Source organism: Protomyctophum parallelum (assembly GCF_964188405.1).
Source record: "Protomyctophum parallelum genome assembly, chromosome: 15".
Classification (NCBI taxonomy): domain Eukaryota; kingdom Metazoa; phylum Chordata; class Actinopteri; order Myctophiformes; family Myctophidae; genus Protomyctophum; species Protomyctophum parallelum.
This window is the reverse complement of record NC_139710.1, coordinates 5,124,310-5,148,375: the sequence shown is the minus strand read 5'-3', so window position 1 is coordinate 5,148,375 and position 24,066 is coordinate 5,124,310. Positions and strand designations below refer to the sequence as shown.

General features: G+C 41.0%; 2 protein-coding genes across 2 annotated transcripts; both read right to left on the bottom strand.

Moving 5' to 3' along the window:
- Positions 1-90: 90 nt before the first annotated feature.
- On the bottom strand, positions 91-7,188 carry vamp5 (vesicle-associated membrane protein 5). The gene is made up of 3 exons (XM_083783985.1): positions 6,903-7,188; positions 4,876-5,019; positions 91-1,664 (listed from the first exon to the last, which is right to left on the bottom strand). Exons 1-3 carry the CDS (start codon positions 6,903-6,905, stop codon positions 1,509-1,511), a joined length of 303 nt encoding a protein of 100 aa, XP_083640111.1. The 5' UTR covers positions 6,906-7,188; the 3' UTR covers positions 91-1,508.
- Positions 7,189-13,327: 6,139 nt separating this feature from the next.
- On the bottom strand, positions 13,328-23,454 carry vamp8 (vesicle-associated membrane protein 8 (endobrevin)). The gene is made up of 3 exons (XM_083783244.1): positions 23,285-23,454; positions 19,517-19,681; positions 13,328-15,844 (listed from the first exon to the last, which is right to left on the bottom strand). The coding sequence occupies exons 1-3, from the start codon at positions 23,297-23,299 to the stop codon at positions 15,629-15,631; spliced, it is 396 nt and encodes a 131-aa protein (XP_083639370.1). The 5' UTR covers positions 23,300-23,454; the 3' UTR covers positions 13,328-15,628.
- Positions 23,455-24,066: the final 612 nt, after the last annotated feature.

The following is a 24,066-nucleotide window of genomic DNA, read 5'->3' as shown; positions in this document are numbered from 1 at the left end:
GGAGTAGATTCATAGAGACCGCCATAGACTTGTTTGACCACACTGTGAATTGATCAGTGTTGTGCATTATTACAACAGTGCCTTGGGACAGAGGGATATTGTCTTTTTTTATTTTATTTTTTACAAATACTGTTCATTACACCTTTAGACAGTTTGAGATGAAAAATGTCACAAATGGTAACATGCAAATAAAAACACACAGTGCTCACTCCTTGGATTGAGCATAATATTCAGTCAGTCAGCACACACATCTACTTATATGTCTTGTTTCATGTTTGTTTGAGTTGGTAATATTACGTTTATCTTACGTTTATCAACTGCAAACTCTCTCAAACACTCTTCTAGAGTTTAACTTACAGTAAGTCCCCTAACATTTATTATTGACTTGATCCACTGCAATTTTTTTAGATATTGAATGAAAGTTGTGGACAACGTATATACTGAAGTAAATAGTATTCAAAAGTACAAATTACAAAGTACATATTATTTTTTATATCAACATATATAGCAATATCAGCATTGCTGTATTGACATTTAAAACATTTTTAAAATAATGTAAATGGTGTGATGTGTTGTGGGCTTGTAGATCTTCTATTCTCACTATATTTGTATAGTTTATATACTTATTTTTGGGTTCTAAGAGTCCCTTCCTAGAAATGTAGTAGTCAGAACTACAATATTTTTATTTCAAATGTAGCGTAGTGAAAGTCATGCGCTTACAAAAACAAAGTAGCCTACTTAAGTATGTAGCTCTGAGCAGAGCTACTGTCCACCACTGTTGAATGATAAACATATGTTAAATTAATATTTCACATTTTGTAATTCTTCTGTGGATGTTGTTAATACATACAACAACATAGAAAATGCATTTATTGACATGTGCTGCCATTGGCAACACATGTCTATAAATGCATATACTAGGACTTTAACCTGTCAATTCAACACATTACTAATAACAGATACCATAAGTAGATATACTACGTTCCATTATTCCAACTTCTCAGAGCACTGGTTAAGAGATGTAACCATTAAAAAAAGAGGACAAAAGCAGCTGAGTTAGCGACGGTACCATTTCAATTGACAACATGAGTGAAAAAGAGTGAACCTGACATACAGTATGTCCCTAAATGAATCAGTGGCATTCAAACTCAATCCTGGGCACCCATATAGCTAGTTTATCATTGTGCAAGATTGTTAACTGCGTTAGCATGATATCACAGGTCTAAATAAGTCCTGCTGGTTTTCATGTCATGGCTAAAATAAAAAACCAGTAGAACTCGGAGCACCCATGGCCGAGACTGGGAACCATGACTTTAAACAAGCAAACATCACAGACATGATAAGAGTGGTTTTGACATGGTATGTGACAGCTTTTTACTATCAGGCCTGACCAATCATCACCATGATACTTCTCTCAGCTGTCTCCACTGGTATCATTTCCATCTTGTCTGTCATTTTAGTCCTGAAATCTTAATTTCCCATGTCATTTTTACTTGCTAGCAATAGGTTTAGTCTCCTTGCGCACCGACACTGCTATAGATTATAATTCCAATAATGACAGCTGCCACGACGACGACAACGCCAGTCAGCACCACTTTCATCTTAATGCTGTCCCAAAGTTTTTTCTCCTTCACCTTCTGGGTGGTCTTTTGAAAGGCCATACTCTGAAAAAAGAAGGCACATAAAATACAATCAAGATTATAAATCTCTTATTTAAGGATGATCCAGATTTGTCCTGTACACTCACATGATACTTGCTTGTGTTAACATATTGCACTTTAGTCCTATAATTCAACAGCAGTAACTAACTCAAATATTCTCAATCAATAGAAAACATAGGCACTGAAAACATTATAGGCACTGTAGAAAATTATTATCCTGCATAGGTAGTTCATGTCTGTTTATTTTCTCAGTGTTCTTCTACATTTCACAGATGGGATGTCCTGGTGGTTCAATCAGTCAACATGCATACCAAAAATAAACCTTGTTGTGTTTTGGGCCTAGCTCATGACCTGTGTCACTGACCAGGCCATCCATCCTTATAACTGCACGATCATATAACAGGCCAATGTGGGAAAGAGGTGACCCCCTTAACTGACCCCCGGACGGACATGCGCCTCGTGGCATGTCCTGGACATACTCAGTCATACCCAGGGAGACCAGTTAACTTCATTCATCTTAGGAAACAATAGGAAATACCTTTCTAAAAATAGCCCCATAAAGCACAATCAGGATGCAAATTGTACATTTGTTTTCCCATCTAGCTCCACCTAAGGTGTATTTATAGACATCAAGATGACATTTCCTAGTTGATTCCCTGGGCTCTTTCAAGACCCCTAAAAGCTGTAGTAAACAGTAAGTTGAAAACTAGTGCTCACACAGCCTTTAATCAAAGCCTATCATGTAATCATCATGTCCAGTCTACTCTAGACTGTCTACCTGTGGTTATACCGTTATTTGCGTCTTGCATTCTTACATTGACTTACATTGCTTACCTTTCTTATATGATTTAAATACCATACCAAAGTATTCTTTGTGTTTTCAGTGAGGAAGAGGTAATAGTGTTGCAATTACTTTTTTGGATCCCTCATTAGCTACTCCATCCAGCAGCTACGGATAGGCGAATGGGCTTATAATATTTGTATTTGTCAGTTCAACCCAGGGACTTCCACACTGATCCTGTAATATTGAGTGGACTCCTATGTCCAGCATTGAGGGTTTGTGTAAACACAAACATTGTCCTAACACAAACATTAAATGCCATTGACAATGAATGGATAGCTTTGAGTGTTTGTGCAAACACACACATTGAATGCCATTGACAATGAATGGCCAGTTTTGAGTGTTTGTGCAAAGATTGGCCAGAATTAGATGGTGTATGAGGATGATGTATGATGATAAGAGCGCCCCTTACTTCATACGGGTGTGATTTTTAAGTAAGGCTACACAAATAACTTATTTCCACTCTCATAGTATTCTATCAACCCTGTTCAATTTACCAGTCCATACTCCCACTGTACCAACCGTGAGGCCTTGGGGTTAGACTGAGTGTCTACCCTGAGACTGGGAGGCCGGGGTCCATAATTGGCACATGCGTGAAACGTATGCATTTGCAGGGTGCTATAATTACAGCGCAGAGGGAGCAGTTAGGGTTTAAGGCCCTCATTTATCAATCGAGTGTAAAATCTGCCACAAATTCGAGTGCAGGTTTCGTAGTACACCCACGTCTCCACGGCATTTATAAAGTGATCGCAAACAGCTGATCCTTCCTTAATTTCGTTCTCACGTTAATAAATGTCACGGCTGAATTTGATCTGGCACGCCCTAAGAAATCAAGCCTCGCCCTCGTTTTTGCGACCTGAACCACTGCTATACGATCTGGAAACCATGGTTACCGTGCCTTTCTGCCCGCCTCACCCCCCTCTCTCATATACACACACACACACACACACACACACACACACACACAGACGCACACAAGCTGCACGCACACGCAACTTGCAAGCCCAACTAACTTGTGTGTTGTTAAATAAATAAACAACGAACACCTGCATGAATTAAATAAAGTTGTAGGTCTACCCTGTCTGTTCCCTCTCACCTCGCTTGCCTTGCTGTCATGTCCACGCACGCACGCACCTACATGACACATTAAATAAAGCTGTCTGTTTCTCCTCTCGCTTCGTTTCCCTTGCTGCCCGCCTCACCCCCTGCACACATATCGCAATTTTTTACTGTGTGTTGTTAGTTGTATATTAAATCATTAAAGTATTTTTAATTTAATATACAACAAGATATATTAGTGAACGAAAACCTGAACCTGTGAACCATAATTAAATAACAAATAGGCACACACACGCTGCTGTTTTGCAGGTGCTCCTCCTGTCCAGTGTGTCTGTCTGTCTGTCTGTCTCTCTCTATCACAGTGGTCCGTCCGTGACCAACTGACCATGCACGTTCCGACGTTCGACAGTCTATTTAGATTGCCTCGCAGACGTTAGTCACTGCAGTGGCCGCCGGCCGGGCTGTCAACTGTCATATGAATGTGCAGCAAAAACCGTATATAGCCTCATGTGGCTGGTGGTTGCTTGGCTGGGTAATATACCTATATATCTCCGATGCAGTTCCCACTTGCGCTGGGAGCCTGGCACGGTACATTTGGCATTGAGCGACGCGTCAGGTTTATTATATTGCACATACCGTAAGAAAGACATCGGCCTTCATGCTGTAGATTAGGCTACAGTAGGCTATACCACGTTGGGACTGCTGCACTATACTCTCCAACGTCCCGTCATGGAAATATTTCAGCACAGACAGCCCAAATCCTCGCATGTATGCGCTCATGCAAAACACTGTTTAAATGGCTTAAGCATCTCTTGCAACATTGTTTTTAATTGCGCGATTTTATCTCCTACTAATTTCATATGACACATGTATTCCTTAACATTTTTATTTATTTATTTTTTACATGTAGCCCATATACATTATACATACCTTTTATATAAACATTTTAGGAGTGAATACATATATGTTTTGATGCCTGTGACAGCCTCTCAGCAGTTCAGACAAGGCTGCTCCGCTTGTGTAAAACAGAAAAACAGCGTACGCCAGCTCGCGACCAGACGTGACTATTTGTCCTACTCAAGTTCAATTTCAAGCTTTGCCGGAAATGTTAAATGCCGAAAATGTCGGTAATTTCGGCGTGCGCCCATATTTTGCCGTACGCACGGTTGATAAATGAGGGCCTAAGTGTCTTGCTCATAGACCGGAGACGGGATGCAACCCGACTAAAGTCTAAACGCACTCTACCGGCTGTCCGACTTCATGGTGCTGCAGAACAAATGTGATGGTTGTGACAATAAAACCTGAAACTTGTACCTTGGTCAGGAGCTCATCAGCCCTGTCCTCCAGTTCGCCGAGCTTGCTCTCCCTCTCACTAGCCTTGTTGATGTTGTCCAACATGATGACCCTAACGTCCTCCACCTCCTCCTGGGTCTGTTGCAGGCGGCTCCTCCCATTCTCCTGGACAAAAGACCAAACAGGTGTTACCAGTACGCAGCTATTTAAATAGCTCTGAGAAGAATGCTGCCATTTGTCCCACAGTGACTGCAAAAAAAGTCCTGCTATTTGTTTCAAAAAAGCTTTATACCCTGTTATAACATGTACATAACGATGCAATGTGACATAGCTCTGTTTACAAAATACTGTACCCCCTCCAACTGTATATACTTTCCCCATTTTCAACTGTTTTTATTTTATTGTGACACGTTTGTTTTATATGCCAATAAAGCTCCTTGGAATTGAATGGTCAATACCAAGAGTGGTTTCCTGCAATGAGCCAGAGCAGTGGTTTTCAAACTTTTGGTCTCTAAGGCACACCCAAGGATGTCAGAATCTCATGGGACATTAATTTTACTTAAAGCAAAATTAGCAGTTGTAGCTCACATAGCAAAACAAGTTCTTACAGGCGCTCTCCTTCTACCCAGTCCCACTGGCCCACACCTGCAAATTCCTACAAATTCCCAGGCACAGCAGTGTGCTATAGAGTTTGAGAACCACTGAGATAGAGTGACATTGCAGGAGAAGAACAGAGAGCACTTCAGTGGTCACAATCGGTGACAACAAAAAGTTGCCAGGCAGGTTTCCCATGGCCGAGACAGGCAGCCCACTTGATTCTTAACAACAAACAAGCCATATCCAGGAAGAATGCATGCCTCTGAGCCTGACGCCTCTACATAGATTGATAAGAAACTAGAGCAGGATATGTTGAGAAATAGCTGGACCCCAGAGTATTTTGTGTCCTGACTTCTCCATGACATTTTGCCATCTGTAGCCAGGGGGGAAATGTGTGTCTCAGAAAGTCAAGGCTACGATGCTTAGCCTTTTGACATGGACAGGAAACCAACCGACAGTACAAAACAAGTTCGACCTCAGCATCTATGAGTGGATTCATAATTCACCCCATTTCCTCAGACTGTCCCATAACCTTACACAAGCAAATGTAGTATATAATGAGAAGACATGGTGCAAGAAGTCAGTTCAGAAGCTGATTATTTATTTTGAAGGTTTTCAAATTAGCCTATAGCTAGGCATAATATTTGAACAAAAGTGTTAAAAGGTAAACGAGCATTGACTTAGCTCAGGAACTGCCCATTCGAGTGCCTAGCTTCCTTCCTTCACTCCCTCCCCCTCTATCCAGTAGGCCTACCCAGAATGAGTGGACCTGGCATTTTCCTACCAAATCCCAATTCATCCCAATACACATCCGCCTCATACAGAGATAGCAAAAAATACGTCATGATGGTTCTGAGCTTGTAGATCTGCCATTTTCGAATGATTTTCCTTGAGAAAAATAATAACATAGGATATACTTTTTTTTTGACATTTCTTTTTACATTTTACATTTCCCATGTCGCCTACCCTCAATTCGACTCGCTATAGTTTGTCAAAAAACTCAATTTTCATCATCATCATCAACAAGACAACAACTATTCATATTAATGTGTTTACACCGTTATAGACTACTTTAGTATAGTCTTATAATTTATCCAACCCGGTCTCATAGAAGTGAACGGGGAGGAAATAAAGTACCGGGTGAGACCCGGGTTGAATTTATCAACCGGATTTTGTTGTGATTGTATTGAGCGTGATGTGATGGTGAAGTTCTCTTCACCTCATGGTGGTCAGTGGTCCCTGATACACGCTGTCACCTTTGAGGACTTTGCCCTCTAGTCACTAGTGCACAACTGTTTAGCATTATAGGCTGCATATAATACAAAAGTATTTAAAACAGTAAAATCCTTTAGTACTACTTTACTGTCGATATAATCTTGACTTGCACAACAAACAACAGCCCCAGGCTACAATGCATACGCACAAACGTATTAGAAATGAAATGCACTTACCATTGCTCTCGCGCGTCACAAACTTTATTTCTGTCCGACTTTGTCACCGAATCATTTGAACAAGCGCTTGAGCTTAGAATAAAACTTTCACACGATAGGCCTACTTTCACTTCCGCACGACCGCACCGCTACCTTTGCGGCGTTCTTTGTAGCCCTTTTACTGCCCTGTTTTCATCGACTTAGTTTCACTTCAGTTGAGTTGAGCGGTTCAGTTGTGAGTGTGACTGTCGGCGGGGTAGTGGGCTTGCCTGGTTGACACCACCCACATCCTTATCTGATCAACACACCAACTAAACCAGCCAACTGCATGACTGACATCGCGGTGTGGGACCTCACGAATCTACCGTATTAAGTTACAGTCTCTTTTGCGGGGAAGAGGAATGTGAGCACATAAATAGATAATAACCAGGACTTTTTACTTGTTTGTTGTATGTGTGACTGTGTGTTTATGATTATGATCAACTTAAAGGAAGGAGTGTGGAATGGGTCGGAATATGTTGTGGAAGAGACAGACAGTGCCAAAGCAGCCCAGTCCCAGTGGACGAACTGCAGCGCATTACCTCATGTAAGCCTATAAGGGCTAAACCCTAAAACCAGCACGGGTGTAGTCAACTTTAAAGCAATTAAAATAATACAAAAATACTGCAGAAGGTATAGCCTTTTCAAAGTAATGGTGTCCTTGTGTGCTGTCCAAGACTGTAGCAAATAGGTGCTGTTACTGCTGTGTGCAGGGCAATGAGGGCATAGAGACTGTAACAAAATAGGTGCAGTGCTGTGCCACTGCCAGTGCTACACTAAAACGAAGTGGGGACTGTACAGTCAGTGTACAACTGGGCAGTGGGCACTAAAGCGAGGTAGAACAGCCCCGCCCCGCGGATACGGAGGTAACAAGCTGAGAACACAACTCCATTGTATCTCTTTGCGTCAGATGCACAATTAAAATTCCTTACAACAAGCTTCGTCTGTGTATTCACTATTCAACGACGCTACTCGGCCAAAAAGCACACCAAAGAAGAGTTCTTCGTGACAGAGAAATCAAGACGAATTAATGTTAAAATACATATACATTACATATATTGGATTATCCACTCAGCCTATAGCCTACGGAATTGAATTCACTGATAAACAAATAAAGTGACTGTAAGTACTAGTATTAGTATAGTAGGCCTAATTTGAAGTTCATTCAAATATTCTACATATGTGAATGTCACTGTCACATCACAGGCTATATCATGTCAAACATTTCAAACATCATCTGCTATCAAGTTAAAAATCAATGCGGCTATCATCCAAATTTCCAAAGGCCCCTGGAATCTCCCCAATTTTAATCCCCATTCAGTTATATTATATTATCATGATAAAGATCAGTGCTGACTGCTGAGCCTGAGTCACTGGCCGTGCAATCTATTGCCCTATATGTCAAGCCAAATTAATGTAAAGTAGGCTTTGAGAGGATGTTGTGTGTCTGAGAAAACCTTTAAAATTGCAAACATTCATGAGATGCTTTTATGAATTGTATCGGATATTTTAAAGATCATACATGATTAATACACAAAATAATTCTATCCTAGACTAAGTTTTAGACTCTTGTAGAGGTATTTTTCGATCCAGAATAAAATAACTCTACGAGAGTCATCTTAGGCTAATTCTATCCCATCATACCAATCTTTTGTTCTCTTGCTACAACAATTTCTCTTCCATATTTAGCCTTACAAAAACAACACATAACCACTCCAATGACACACCACATCCTCATTTTTTTCCTCGTTTTTTGGTGACCCATTTGTATGAGCACCTCTGCACCACAGTGGTGTAAAGTAACAAAGTAGGCTACATCAAGTACTGCAAAAATTGCAAAAATTGGAAAAGTAGGCCTACCTAAAAATGTTACTTAAATACATGTATTTAAGTAACATTTTGAGTTTTTTCCAATTTCCAATACTTTCACTTCTACTCCACTACATCTCAGATCCACAATTTTACTCCACTACATTTATTTGAAAACTTTAGTTAGCTTCTTTGTAGATTTTGATTATCACTAAACATACATCAGTGATGTATGTTTAGTGATAATCAAAATCTACAAAGAAGCCGAATGGCCGAATTGAAGTGGTGATGTAACATCACCACTTCAATTCGGCCATTTGAAAATAGCCGATCTACAAGCTCATGATGTGACACATTATGAGCTTGTAGATCTGCTATTTTCAAAAGATTTTTTTATACATTTGATAACTTGAGACAGGACATTCTTTATACTTTTACTTTTGGTACTTTAAGTACATTTTGATGCCAATATCTTTGTACATTTTGAATTCTGGACTTTTACTTTAAGATATTTTTTGGGGCTTTTTGCCTTTATTGATACTTCATAGACAGTAGGTTGACAGGAAACAGGGAGAGAGATAGGGGGGAAGACGCGCAGCAAAGGTCGTCGGGATGGAACCGCAACACGCTGTACTGCAACTGCTATAAGGACGGGAGTTCCTAACATCACGTTATACAGACAATTTATCTCCTCTCTTAAGACTTAAACTATAGCCATGGCTTGGTTAGTCTTAACAGCTTGGTGAAATTTACCATTCATTGTAAAACCTTTACTGAAACAAAGTTTGTTCTGTGGATCGAGCAGCACCTTCAGTAATCAGTGGTATCTGATTAAGTCAATGTTGACACATTGACTTAATCAGATACCACTGATTACCTGGCTTCATAAACAGAGGCAGGGAAATCCTGGTCCTGTTGGATTTTCAGTGTTTATGTTCACAGATACTGTAAGCTTCTTACACACAACGGTTGTTGTGACAATATCCGTGAGGAAGAAGCCCAACAAACCCACGGTGAGGCCTTTAGGAGGGCCATGCAAGCCTCAAGCGGAGCCGGCGGCACCACCAAGGGCAAGTTGGAGCCTGCGGAACCGTTGCGGCTTGAGAATCCACCATTCCTGAATAAAGTGCCTGGTGCTGGGAGTCTGGTGCAACGCACAGGGCCTGACCTGGTGAGACGTAGGAGGGGCCCGGACAGGTGTCAACCCACAGAGCCTAGTCCTTCCATGTGCCAGAATGGTACCTCCCAGTCCCGGCAGAGTAGTTCGGGAGGAATGGATTGTGTGGCCCTGGTTTTTCCCTAATGGGACTTATCGAGGGTAGCTACTGGGACGTAAGTCGGGACTTGATCACTCCCGGCTGTGTCACCTGAGTGAGGGGTATGATGTTGCGAGACCCGAAACCCCGATGACCTTGGGATACATCACTGAGGATACGTCCCAGGTGCATCCATTTATGTATGTATTTTGTTATAGTTCTTCTATTTATAGTGACTCATAGGAATAGACTAAGTGACAACCAGGAATAGTCTGGTGACCACCGGAGAGACGGGTGGCAGCCGGAAATTAGACGGCACCCGGGAGCAGTATGGGTTAGCGCCCCAGCCTGTGTCTTCCGTGAGGAAGAAGCCCAACAAACCCACGGTGAGGCCTTTAGGAGGGCCATGCAAGCCTCAAGCGGAGCCGGCGGCACCACCAAGGGCAAGGTGGAGCCTGCGGAACCGTTGCGGCTTGAGAATCCACCATTCCTGAATAAAGTGCCTGGTGCTGGGAGTCTGGTGCAACGCACAGGGCCTGACCTGGTGAGAGCAGGAGTGGACCTGGTGAGACGTAGGAGGGGCCCGGACAGGTGTCAACCCACAGAGCCTAGTCCTTCCATGTGCCAGAATGGTACCTCCCAGTCCCGGCAGAGTAGTTCGGGAGGAATGGATTGTGTGGCCCTGGTTTTTCCCTAATGGGACTTATCGAGGGTAGCTACTGGGACGTAAGTCGGGACTTGATCACTCCCGGCTGGGTCACCTGAGTGAGGGGTATGATGTTGCGAGACCCGAAACCCCGATGACCTTGGGATACATCACTGAGGATACGTCCCAGGTGCATCCATTTACGTATGTATTTTGTTATATGACCAAAAGTTCTCATGTAGGAAAATTACCCAGATAACCATTTCTTCCCAAATATTCTGTGAAATGCCAGTGGCTAAAGTAAAGCCAGCATATTACCAATTACTTTTGTCAATTCAATTATGAAATTATATTCTTTGTATCATTTCCATAAACATGTTTGGAGACTAGAAATCACAGACTAAAGCATGGATTACTAAATTAAAGATGTCTTCAAAATACTTAAGTCAGGCGGCACGGTGGCACAGTCAGTAGTGCTGTCACCTCACAGCTAGAAGGTCCTGGGTTCGATTCCTGCTGGGGGGCGTGTTCTCTCCTCCGTGTCATCAGTGCCCATACTTGAGGCGGGGTTGCCGAAAGGAAATAGAGCATGCACCTCCACTCTAGCCCAGGTGCTAGACAAAAGGCAGTACAAGAGAAAAAATAGAGTCTGCAACACTGGTATGAAAAACTCAGCTCCACTGGTTTATTTGACTCAACGTTTCGATCCCTTAGGATCTTCTTCAGGATTCCTGAAGAAGATTTTGCATGTTCTGCCCGTGTCCCCTAGGGTAGGTACCCTCACAAAAAACATGCAGTAATCCTGGTCTCTAAACTACCTCCCCCTGGCCAGCTGGGGCGCCTGATGGAGGGGAAAGGAACTGGTTGGAATAACGTGTTCCTATATACGCCCAACCGGGGAAGCTCCCCCTGTCAGGTGAAAAGAAGCAGCTTAGCCTCCTCATGCATAGAAGGAAGCATGAGGTCAGTCCGCTGCCCTCCCCAGGTTGGCAGAGGAAGTGTAGCGCCCAGGATTACATAATAATGATTAGATAATTGACACTGGGTAAAAAAAAAAAGAAAGACTTAAGTCCATCATGTAGGCTATACTCTCCTCTACAGGATGGCAAGACAGGCTATAGCAAACATGTTTACATTACCATTTTGCAATACAAATAAAACCATATTACTCATCATATGCCTCATATTATTCTGTAGCAGGTCGCTTGGAGCTAATAGTCTCAGAAGTCCCACCCAACAATGGGGCTCTTTTTTGGCAGATCCACACAAAGGCCATATTGAGTATTGACCATGCCTACCACACTCTCTCTCTACATCATTGTCCAATTGCACGGTGTTGGACTCACATCCGCATGACTGGCTGACAAGCTGAAATCCACTGAGATTTCTCATTGCTGATAAATGGGCTCCTATTGTTGTTTTTCTGGGAACTCATGTGAATACATTGTCAATGTGTTTTGTCACAGTTTTTTTTAAAGACAGCAGATCCATGGGTAATGCATAAATAGGCTAATACTGTATAATCTGTAATGACATGCATAAATAGGCTAACTAACACACACACACACACACACACACACACACACACACACACACACACACACACACACACACACACACACACACACACACACACACACACACACACACACACACACACAGAGAGAGAGAGAGAGAGAGAGAGAGAGAGAGAGAGAGAGAGAGAGAGTGTGTGTGTGTGTGTGTGTGTGTGTGTGTGTCAAAGTGACAAGTCGTAGAGAGAAAGGCCTTGTCAATATCATTGCTCTAATTATTAGAGGTATAGGCCCTGAGTCACAAAAGGTTGAAAATCTATCAAATCTATCATTATGCAAACATAATAATGATGACCTGTTTTGTAGAACACATGCAAAAATAACAGCAACATAGCAATAGTTTGCAATAATACCCCTTATATACAAGTATAAAATGTATTTTGGAAATTGGTATGTGGGTGCATAGGCCGTGACCATCTTCACACAGCCTACCCAGGTGGTAGGCCTCGAGTTACTAAAATGTTGAGAAGCCCTGCTCTAATAGGCCTATAATAAAGAGTGACATAGCCATATAGAATAGAAACTTAAATCACCTCAAAATCAAAAATGTAACCTCATCATGCACTAATTTGGGTTATGATCAGGAAACATGACAAATGCTTTTTTATATACTGCATTCACACTGGCAGATACAAAAGATACACAGCATATCTGTTGCTTTGTAGCTGAAGTTGAAGCCTACTCAACATATTTGTAGCTTTGTAGCTGATGTAACAGCTACAAACATCGAATGTAGCTTTGTATCTTCATGCTGCTTCATGGTAGACTGTATCTTTTGTATCTGCCAGTGTGAGCAACATCACAACGCTACCATCCATTCTATTCGCATTACTCTGTCGCCCTCTTGTGTTATCCAACATAAGTGTAAAGTGTAAACATGTATCCCCAAAAACATTGTAGTGACTCAATAATGAGGGATAATACATAATATCATACTGATTATAAGACGACCCCCATTTTTCAAGACTAATTTGTGGGAAAATAACATTAAATGTCAAATAGTCTAGTCCCCGATTATAATACGACCCAGTTTTTTAGGATATTTCCATTGGAAAAGAACAGTCTTATATTCAGGCCAATAGGGTATTATTTGCATTACACAGATTTTGGGGTGTTATGAACTCAAATAAAACAACCATTTATTGGAGAATCAATAATACTCAAGGCATGACAAATATAATAGTAATCTGGCTATTTAAATGAAAACCAAAGAAATTAAAGCAATAAACATGTGCAAGGCAATACTAGTTTATTTTTAGATTAAACTACTAACACCAGAATCAAGATAAATCTATTAGTCTAAAAATACAGTAGGTGTGACCTGTGGCAAGCATTTCCCCTATACTAAAATACAGACAATGGATTCTGGTATGAAGTACATTTGGTTCACCTCTTAAAAAGGATTTGAAACAAATCCCTGTTAAAACATATGTTCATGACTGTCATAACGAACAATATATGTTGTGTTGATGTTCTGTAATTTTCATGTGAAGTGCCTGTCTTGTCTCAGACTAGACATACTTTTTCATACAAGTTTAGAATTAATTTATCTAAAGAATAAGTATTTCTACAACATACACTACCCCTTCATTTTCCAATATGCATATAAAAGAAAACAAGATTAGAAAGATACGGCATATATATATATATATATATTATATATACATGTGTGTATATATATACACACACATATATACCGGTACATATTATACATATACATGTGTGTGACTGTGTGTGTGTGTGTGGAAAACAAAGACCTTAAAATAAATACACTAAAGAATATATGCTTTCTTTAACACTGAGGTCATTACAAATATACAAATGGGTGAGGACTTTGATTATGTACAAGTTTGAGACCTCTTTAAACCCGAGGTTTTAGAACAGTTGCTTTGGAGTTTGGACTGACATGGACACTTTTGGACAGTCCTCTTTTTCTCCAGCATTCTTTGGGACTAAAAACAAAGTAATGACATTTTACGCCATGCTTATTGATCTGCAGATATATTGTTTGCAGAAACTTTAATAATAATCTTAATCTGACCAATCTGATCATGTGTAACATGCCATACTTGGAATAGCAAATGTGGCCATTAGTTTTCACACTAGGGGGAGACATTGCTAAAAATGCTACATAATCTCTCACAGCTGTCTGGCTGGAAGAGTTTGTTTCAAATAGGCTTCTTCTTCACTGCCTGGCATGAGTTCTCCACTGACTTCAAGGACCAGTGGAAGGAGAACAAGGCCATTATGCAGTTGAGGTTAAAAGCAGAAGCGGAGTGCTTCTGATAAGCGAGGGAAAAGGCGATATACAGTGACCAAACACGCATCTGGAATTAAAGCCAAGCTGGGCAATCCGAGACCTTGTTGGACAAAGGAAAGTTCAAAAGACAAAAAGCAGGGACAAAGAACTATGGACTGGCTTGTGCAGTACACCCAGGTGACTCAACACTTGTACCAGAGCCCCCTTGCTGATGACATCTCTACTATTAGTTACAATTCATTCAGACAAAAGGATGAACAAGATAAGTTAAAAGTTAACAGATGATTATTCAACCACGTGTCAGCACAATTTCACAAATCTTGCATTTCTGGTTTGATATATTTCACATAAACTAATCTGATATTGCTGCTCACAGCAATGGCAGTGTTGATAATAATGTGAAATAGATCAAAATCATGGCTATGACTTTGATGTGATATAATATTCCTTTATTTATTTATTTAAGTAATATACTATACATGGTCAATCCATGGAGCACATGAATCTTGTTAGCCCATGAAACCTAAGCAGAAGTTCAAAATTGCATGGCTATTTAGTTGATCATTCGCGGAAAAAGAAAATCTTAAACCCAAGGGACCATTTTTCACTCAGATTTTTTCATGTGTATATATTTGGACAGGCAGAAAACTAATACACCAAAAAGGTTACGACAACACACAGGTTGCACAGTGACTGGCGACATACTGACTTTAAAAATGTGCAAATAGGCCATATACAAATTCATTAAACGGAAAACTATGAGATCGGAGGAAACCACATTCACCATTTTAAACTATACATGTCACATTCAAATGCATACTGTGCAACTCTCCGGAAAAAACCTTGCATCCTCAGTAAAAGTAAAAATTGGAAATAATTTGAAACTAATTGTGTAAAAATTGGTGTGCCGATTAGGAACCAAATAATATGGTGTTAGAAAGGGTTTTAGAAGTCTCAAAAGGTATTTTCTCAAATTTTCAAAGTCAGAGGTTTCTGTCCTTGATTCAACCGAGTGAGGACAATTGAGATCTTCCATTATAGCAAAATAAATATTGATCAGTGGAATAAAGAGGTGAAAGAACGGATTTTACAGGTTTTTACATGAACAATTTACAGTATATGGATACTTTTTTGTGTGACGTAGAATAGAAATGTATGTGCGTTTACTCTGCGCCTGCGCCTCCGGGTGGGAGTAATGTTGGCTTTTTGGTGGGGGTGATAGGGGGTACAGGAGAGCCGACAGGGATGACTCCGGTGGCCAGGAGGATGATGATGAGGATGATGATGAGCACGATTACCACAATCACCACAACCAGCTTGACGTTCTTCCACCAGTAGGAGCGAGCCACCTTCTGTGACGTCTGCTTAAAGTGCTGGGCCTGGTGAGGAACACAGGGGGGGGGGGTAGAGATACTGTGTTTAACCCATTCTGACCTGAGATCAGATTCATACGAGGTTTCCGCCGGACACACACTGGTCTGATGAACCCATTCTGACCTGAGATCAGATTAAAAAAATGTCAGTCGTTCTTCGATTTTTCAAAAATGGCAGACCTACAAGCTCGTATCGCGCCACTCGGTGGCGCGATATGAGCTTGTAGATCTGCTATTTTTAAATAGCTAAAGCATAACATGATGCCAACACCAAAATGGGTGCCCGGTCAGAATGGGTTAAGCGTCAACTTTACTTTACAACATTAAGGCATGGCACCAAGCCGTCTAGTAGAACCGGGCCTACAACATAGACCCGTCTGTTACATGAAGAAAAACATCCTCCTAATCGGATCTAAAAGCACAAAGTCATATAGCTGATGCCAAACTAAACATTACAGCATTACAGAAATTCATCCAGTGGAAGCAAACTAGAAAACAGGACCAGGTCCAATAACTCTGCGACTCCCATTTGGATCTGTGGACGTGATCATGTTGATGATCACGTCAGTCTTGAGTCTGACCAAATATGGAGAGACAGCAGGATGTGGTTGTGAGATTATGTCACCAAATCGTTGTCTGGCGGAAACCTTGCAAGTCTAAAATCGTTACACTTCAACCCATGTTCCAATGGATCCAATGTACTGAAAATATCAGAAAACAACTCATGATCCAATGGATCCAATGTACTGAAAACATCCACAAGCCAACAATGCGTCACTCGCAACGTGTTGTGAGCTTGAAGATTGGCTATTTTCACTCTGCTGCGTCGTATGACAAAGTAGGGCATTCATTTGTGAAAAGAAACTAGAAAAAAATAAAAATAAAATGTACAAAATATTTGATGAACTGCTGCCAAAGGTCTGCAGCTTGTGCGATTGTTTTTTTCTGCATATACAGAAGTTTTCATTTGCACGTTTTCACTTGTCTCTTACAGAGCCACACCATGTAACTAGCTGCCTCCAGCTTTTATAAATGATTTCTGATGACCACATAGCTACCACTCCTACCATTAACCCAAAAGGAACTACAAAAAACATTACAAATCATGTGAGACTAGCAGATCTACAAGCTCACTATGCATGATGCATCACATCGCAACACATTTGTGGGCTTGTAGATCGGCTATTTCCGATGCACAACACACACTGTTGTACGACTGAGTACACTGTACATTAACCATATAAATAAAATGCTGAAAAAATACCTATATTCAAACCTAAGAATAAGCCTGCCCTCCAAGGGACTACCATCTGTATCCATCTACTGCATAATCAGGGCTGCACACAACTTTTTTGGTCTAGTACTCAGAAGAGCACCTGGAGGAGTTGCTTGGTGCTCCTAAAATGCGGCGACCCGTCTCGCCGGATGGATAAAAGAGGGATGAATAACTTATAGCAAAACAATATTTATTGGATGAGTGGGGAGTCAATGGAGGGTATTGCAACTCTAGATTTAGCCCTAGAATGGCTCTTGTTGTAGATTCATCCCATTATTAAAAATATATAAATTTGCTAAAATCTAGGTCCATGTGTGGTCCAGCCCTATGGAATGCATATTATAATAAAAACAAGTTAACAACTTAAGGATAATATGATATGAGCATCAAAGCAATATTTAGATTTTGTATTATTTTGTATTTAAATAACCAATCTACTAGCTCACAACGTGTTGCGACACGTTGTGAGCTTGCAGATCAGCTATTTTTTTAACATGCGACACATCGTACGGCGAATCATACATCAGGCTTCCCTAGTTCCCTTTTGTTTTTAGATGAGGCGACGTACGTAGTCAGACAGTCAGACACACATGGCTCCTCGGTGAAAAAAATAAACAGTGTACACTACCCGACTTTACGATAATAAGGGACAGTATGTCGAGACACGGTGTTCATGTTGGGCAGCAGCAGTGCCAGTCCGCAATGCTTTAAACTCTTCCCACTCCACTATGTCGGAACTAAAACCTTAGTACCCGTAAAAAGTCGGTGGCCGGTGCCTAGGCTGTGAGAGACGCTAATATGGTTTCTGCCTCGGATTCGGGTTTTGAGACGGCATCGCACACGAGCAACCATGCTGCTCCAGCAGCCGGAAAACAAACACAAGCACAGCGGCAAATGGGAAGAGTGCAAAGCATCCAAAGCATGACCTTTTACACCGGGGACTACAGTAGTTTGCTATCTGAAACGGAGAAGAGAAGACGAAACTATTTGTGTAAGGTTTTCCTGTCAACCGCCCTCCGCCTCCTCCCAGGCTCCTAGCACTCAGAAAGAAGCATGGATCCTCCCCCTTATGAGTAAGGACGCGCTGTGATTGGGCCAGTAGCCACTTTGAGTGGCAGTCGGTGGGAAATGCTCTCGCCACAACATTTTCTAGTATTCTGGCCATAATAATCATTCTGGGCGGCCCCAGCTGTTGGTACGCAGAAGCGCTTCCCGGCGCTTGATTGACAGCGCATTTTTAATTTTTACCGCGCATGCGCACCTGCGCACCACTTATGTGCAGCCCTGTGCATAATACAGCCTGTAGCCATTTTCTGTTACTGTATTTTATACAGAAAATTGATACAGCCTCAAGTGTTCCATTTCGTGGCACAACCTGATGCCAACTTTTGGCCCTACTTTCATGGTTACAAATGGAAATTTACAAGTGTCGTGTACCATCAAAGGAATAGCTCTTTGAGTATAAAAATTATGTAACTAACATCAAGTTTATGGTAAGATTGAGCAATTAGAGAGGTAATATGCTCCACAAGAGCCCAATCTGGCTCAGCTGTTTGTCCAAGATAGCAGCACCCTACCAAGTACACCCGTGGTGAATACATTTAGGCATCAAAGACGTGTTATCTTTCACTCTGGCTTTTACTCTGGCTCTACATCACACAGAGACGACAACCCCTGCCTGTGACTGGAGGGCCCAAGATCTCAAAAGGGGGAGATAATTTACAATTGCTGCCAAATCGAATGTAAAATTGGCAAAGCACTGCAACTGGGGTCCACCTTAGCCTGGATCCAGCCCAAAGACCCCGCCCACTCTCTGAGTGGACTGCATCTCTTGGTCTGGTGTTGCACTGTGAACCTATAATTTCTTCGGTACAAAAATGTATTATCCAATGAGAATTGGTGGTGGGGGTGGGTCTAACCAATCAGCGCCGAGGCCCGTTTTCAGCGTCATCACACAGCGCAACACACATGAGGAAGGAGGGGAAAAAACAACAACAATGGCTATTGGTTGATTTTTAAAATATAAATGAGAGTGTACTTTCCAGAGACTATTTAGCGTCTGTATACCTTTGTTATCCCACAGGGAAAATTCCATTTTATTGGGTAGGCCCTAAAATTATGATCATGGGGAATTATTTTGGGAAGTTCTTATTCCGGTTGTGGTTTCCTGCCTGATGACTACAACATGACGTAAATTACCATTCCACTCCAGACAGCTGGTTCACACAGCGATTTAGTAACAGCGATTTAGTAACAAAGACCAGACTTTCCTCCGAGGTGGAAAGCCTGGTGACGCGAGGTTAGGGTCCACCCTACCTCCTCAGTCAAGAGGTTAAGTCTGTAATTGTTTCCCACCCCTCCAAGATGTTTTAAATCCCACACAAAGATACCAAGTTACTAACCCCTGCCTGCAAGTCTTCTGACTTGTCCATGAGGTCGTCCAGCCTCTCTCCCCGCGCCAGAATGCGGTCCACATTCTGGGTCATGATGTCTTTAACTCCATCCACCTGGGACCTCAGGGATTGTACCTTATCCTGTGCAACCTCAGCACCAGCCGCATTCCGCTCCTACAGAAAAGGAGGGGGAAAGAGGAGTAAAAAAAAGGGGGAAAGAGAGAGAGACAATGGGAAAGAGTGGGGTTGAGGTCAATATTGATTCTACACAGCACCCTTTGTTCTGATAAAGCTTGCAGGCCAGAGGCCACTGAGACACTGCGGCAGTCTATTTTACAATTTTTCCAATTAATTGTAGTCTCTCTCGTAAAATGCATAGCAGTGATCTACAAAACCACATTCAATTCTTGTTAATGATGATAGGCTAGCAACCACACTCGCATTTCTCCCAACAACCAACCCAGGAAGGATACCGTAGCTACCATTTACATTAGATGGGCTCATAAAAATACTAGTGATTTCAGATAAAGTTGGTGTGCTAACGTAACACTTTAGGTCAGGTCTATAATGCGTTATACCCACACTAATACTTAAGGTATTATAACAGTTGTTTGTATTATTATAACATGTAAAATGTGTAAATGTATAAGAGCTGGCCAAATGCATTATCAACTCAGTGGAACATTTAAATGCATTATAATGCACTTATGCTTCATAACACTCATAAGTGTATATCATTATGCATAACAACTTATAATGAACACTTTATAACTAACTAAGTTAAGTTAGTTGAAAAGTGCAGTTCCACTGGGCTTATAATGCAAAAATAAACTTAGTTCAAGAGTGTTTTCATACCAGCATAACAGCTACAATGACGTGTGGGCACATAAACAACGAAGAAATAAGTGTGCATCACTGTCCGTGTAAATTCCTGTACAACTACTGTACTTGGTAAGTAAAATAAAATATAACTATAACTAGTCACCTGCTGACCGTGAAAAGTGGAAGCGCCTTGTGAAGGCCTTATGTTATGTACCACGAGGTACAAAGTGGATAGGTAACAGGTAACTATATGGTATAATTAACTGCATTAATTTCTCTATATAGTTCACATATCTAATATACAAAACGTAACTGCAGTTCGGCTTTTGCGTCAAACTAGGTGTCAGTCAAGGGGAAACACTAAAGCAAACTGAGCATACAGCGTTTCTTTAGCTCTACCTAAATCAAGGACAAGTTCACATGCCACCAGTATCTAAGGAGGCAATCAAATGATGTGTATCAGGAAGGAACATATTTCTAGTTGCCAGTCTGTGTGCGGACTTGGTGTTGGCCAGTGTGTCACTTTGGACACTCCCCCAGCCCAACCTGTTAGTTTACAGTGCAGCCTGCAGCCACCAGACCTGCATGGATGTGAATGACACCTGTCCCTGCCCTACCAAAATAGTTTAGCAATGTGGTCATTGTTACGTGGTGGCTTCTAATGATATGGAAATTCAATTAGGATGTAGTCATTTTACGGTTAATGGAACACATAATGTGCAACTGTGTGCATGTCTATAGGCCTTCTAAGTCCTTTGTGATGCCATCAGACAATAAACAAAGCCGTCTCCGGGAAACCAGCTGCTTTGGCTACGTCATCCAGCTCTCCTCCCCTCCCTTCTTGTCTTTCTTTCCTGTAGAAAAGACTGCTCCCTCCCCCTCTCCAAACTAGCCAACAGGCACAAGGAACTCCATGAGGTCTGCTATCGCATGTCAGCCAACTCCATCAGAGAAAAGGAAACGGTAACATGCCCTGAAAAACAAGTTTTGACTTCAGGTCAACTTCATTGTCATTCCAACTTACATTTGGAATGACGTAACGTAACTTGCAGTGAGCACATTAACTGAGATGTCCTAATTGTAACGCTTTAATAATCAAAAAATGAGTCAGGTGATGAGTCACGTGTGTTTTCAGTTATTTTCTAAGATAAAACAGCCCACTGTGAATACAAGGGATATATTTAGTTTAATTTGGTACCAGGCCGCATCAATCTTCTTCAGTTGATAATACGATTTCAATAACCACTTAAACACCAGCATCCACATTCTGGGGCGGGGGACAGGGACACATTAGCCAAAACCAGCCAATTACATTGCGAGTTGTGCTATTTTTGGTAAAGATATGATGTAGACAGGTCCAGTTTACCAAGTTTAGAGGTTTAAGTGGTTAAAACTAAAATAAAAAACATGGCACTAACTCTCTATGAACATGATTTACATAATAAACTTAAAGTGTCACTTTTATGAACAGACTACATTCAATTTCAAACATTGATCAATTCAACAAACAAAAGGAAATGATTCCCCCAAATAGGTATATGATGTACTTGGTTTCCATTTTCCAAGACAAGGGGACACCAATATCAGGAAGATGGTGACAATCACGAGGAAGAGTTATAAATGAAGAAGAATGTTATAAATGAAGCAGTCACACTGACACCACAAACTCGATGCAGTGTGAATTTAATGCAAAAGAGAGCAAAGTTTTGACAAAATACCCAGAGGAACATTGGTTTACTTTTAATAAGATTCACACAGCTACAAATGTGACTACTTCTTCTGTTTAAATGTGATCCATTCATGAATTTTAACATATTCGAGAATGCAGGGTTGTTAGAGAAGGGACGTTTCATGTCTAGAATTAAAGGAAGGAAGTCTGCGCACACTGTTCTATACAGCTCCCAAGTAGTTTTATTTAAAACCATAATAATAATAAAAAATAAAATAAAACTATATATGTTTAATTAAAATAAAACTATAATTGGGAGATGTGGGGAACAGTGTGGGGACTTCCTTCAATCCTGTTTTTGTTCAGCACCTGAATAATTATTTATAGATTTTTCCCTCTGGACTATTTCTAATGTATTGAAGTGTACGTGTTCATTTATGCATTTGTAACTCAAGTGTGAACAAAATGGAACCTTACGGGTCCATAATTTGTACACCCAAGAGTTAGAATAACATGCAGATATTATTTGTGCATGTAATGGACAAACAGTCTTTTGGAAAGGCCATGACTGTGTTGATTTTGGACTTCCTCTCAGCAGAGAAATGGTGCCACCACCACCACAGTTCAAAGGTTGTCTAAACCTCCACAAATGAGAGCATATAATTTTCCCACAGCACTGAGGTCATGTCTGTCACCATTTAGCATAGCACATTGGAAGCATAAGCATTTAATGTGATGTATGATTTATGTTTATTTTATTTAAAGCATAATAAAAAATAAAGGAAACACTGAGATAGTCTGATCATCATCATGCACACCAAACGAAATCTTAGTATATTTGATCTGCTGAAAATGTGAACTTTAAATGTGTTTTATTGAATTGTCAATACACGCTACGTAAACTATAAAATATTTACAACCAAAATATGTGGGACGACGATGTTACTCGAAACACCAGATTTATGTTCAAGCCAATAAAGATAAAGTTTGAATTGCCGTAGTGGCTGTAAAGAGGCCTGTTGTCCGGGCTAGCCTACTATACGTCCTTTCTGTGGTCTCATCATCTCATGTAACGTTGCAAAATGCAAATGCATAACAATTAATTATAGATTGTGGTGGAGAAAGCAAGCATGGACATCTAACAGCAATATGTGTTCAAAATACGTTTGCAAAGTCCAACAAACAAGATGGAGAAGGAAAAACAAACACTTGTTGCACCACCTGAGCTCTAAACATGAAGACAACACAGAAACACACAGGTTGCGTTTCTTTAACTTCTCACTTACCGGATCTTTGTCCATTTTGTCTGAAAATACGACACCCTTGTCTCCTGACGACGGCGGTGGAAGTTGTCTTGGGCAAATGGGTGATAGTTAAATCTTTACGAACTTGTTTTTTTTTTTAAGTTAGTTTCAACGCTCGCTCCCGATACTGTTTTGTTTCCTCCCCAGCCTACCCGTATGTTAATTTGTTGAACTTCCTGGTTTTTTTCTCCCCCCACCAGGGCCACCAGTCACCAAATTCCATTGCCTTGTCCCTCCTCCTCTTTCAACCGTTCCCCTCCATCCCTCTTGAGGGCGTTTCCTTCAGGTGTGCACTACAGCCTGGGTATTGATTGAAATCACACTTCTACTGTAACCTGTAACTGTAACTATTTCATATACTCTGCTTTAGAACAAAATCATCTACGATGTATAATGCTCAGGAGTTAGACTCAGGTTCCACACTGTTGAAACGTGTAATGGTGATGTTATGTAGTTGACAAGTTAGGCTAACTAAGAAATTAAGAATAGGCCTATCCAGTTGAGCTGAAAATAATTATCCATACAATTATATATGTCTGACTGTGAAATAAAATGACAATGTTAGGTCTTCTCCCAAAAGAGAATTCCAACTCTACAGGATTCGAACATGAGTCTCTAACCCTGTGGGAAACCAAACACAAAACATTCCTCCAAGGAAGAATGGGCAGACCACCTCCAACCACTGGCACAGCAGATACACACATTGACAGACACATTAATATTGTATGAATATACTACCAAACAGATTGGTTAATGTTTTATTC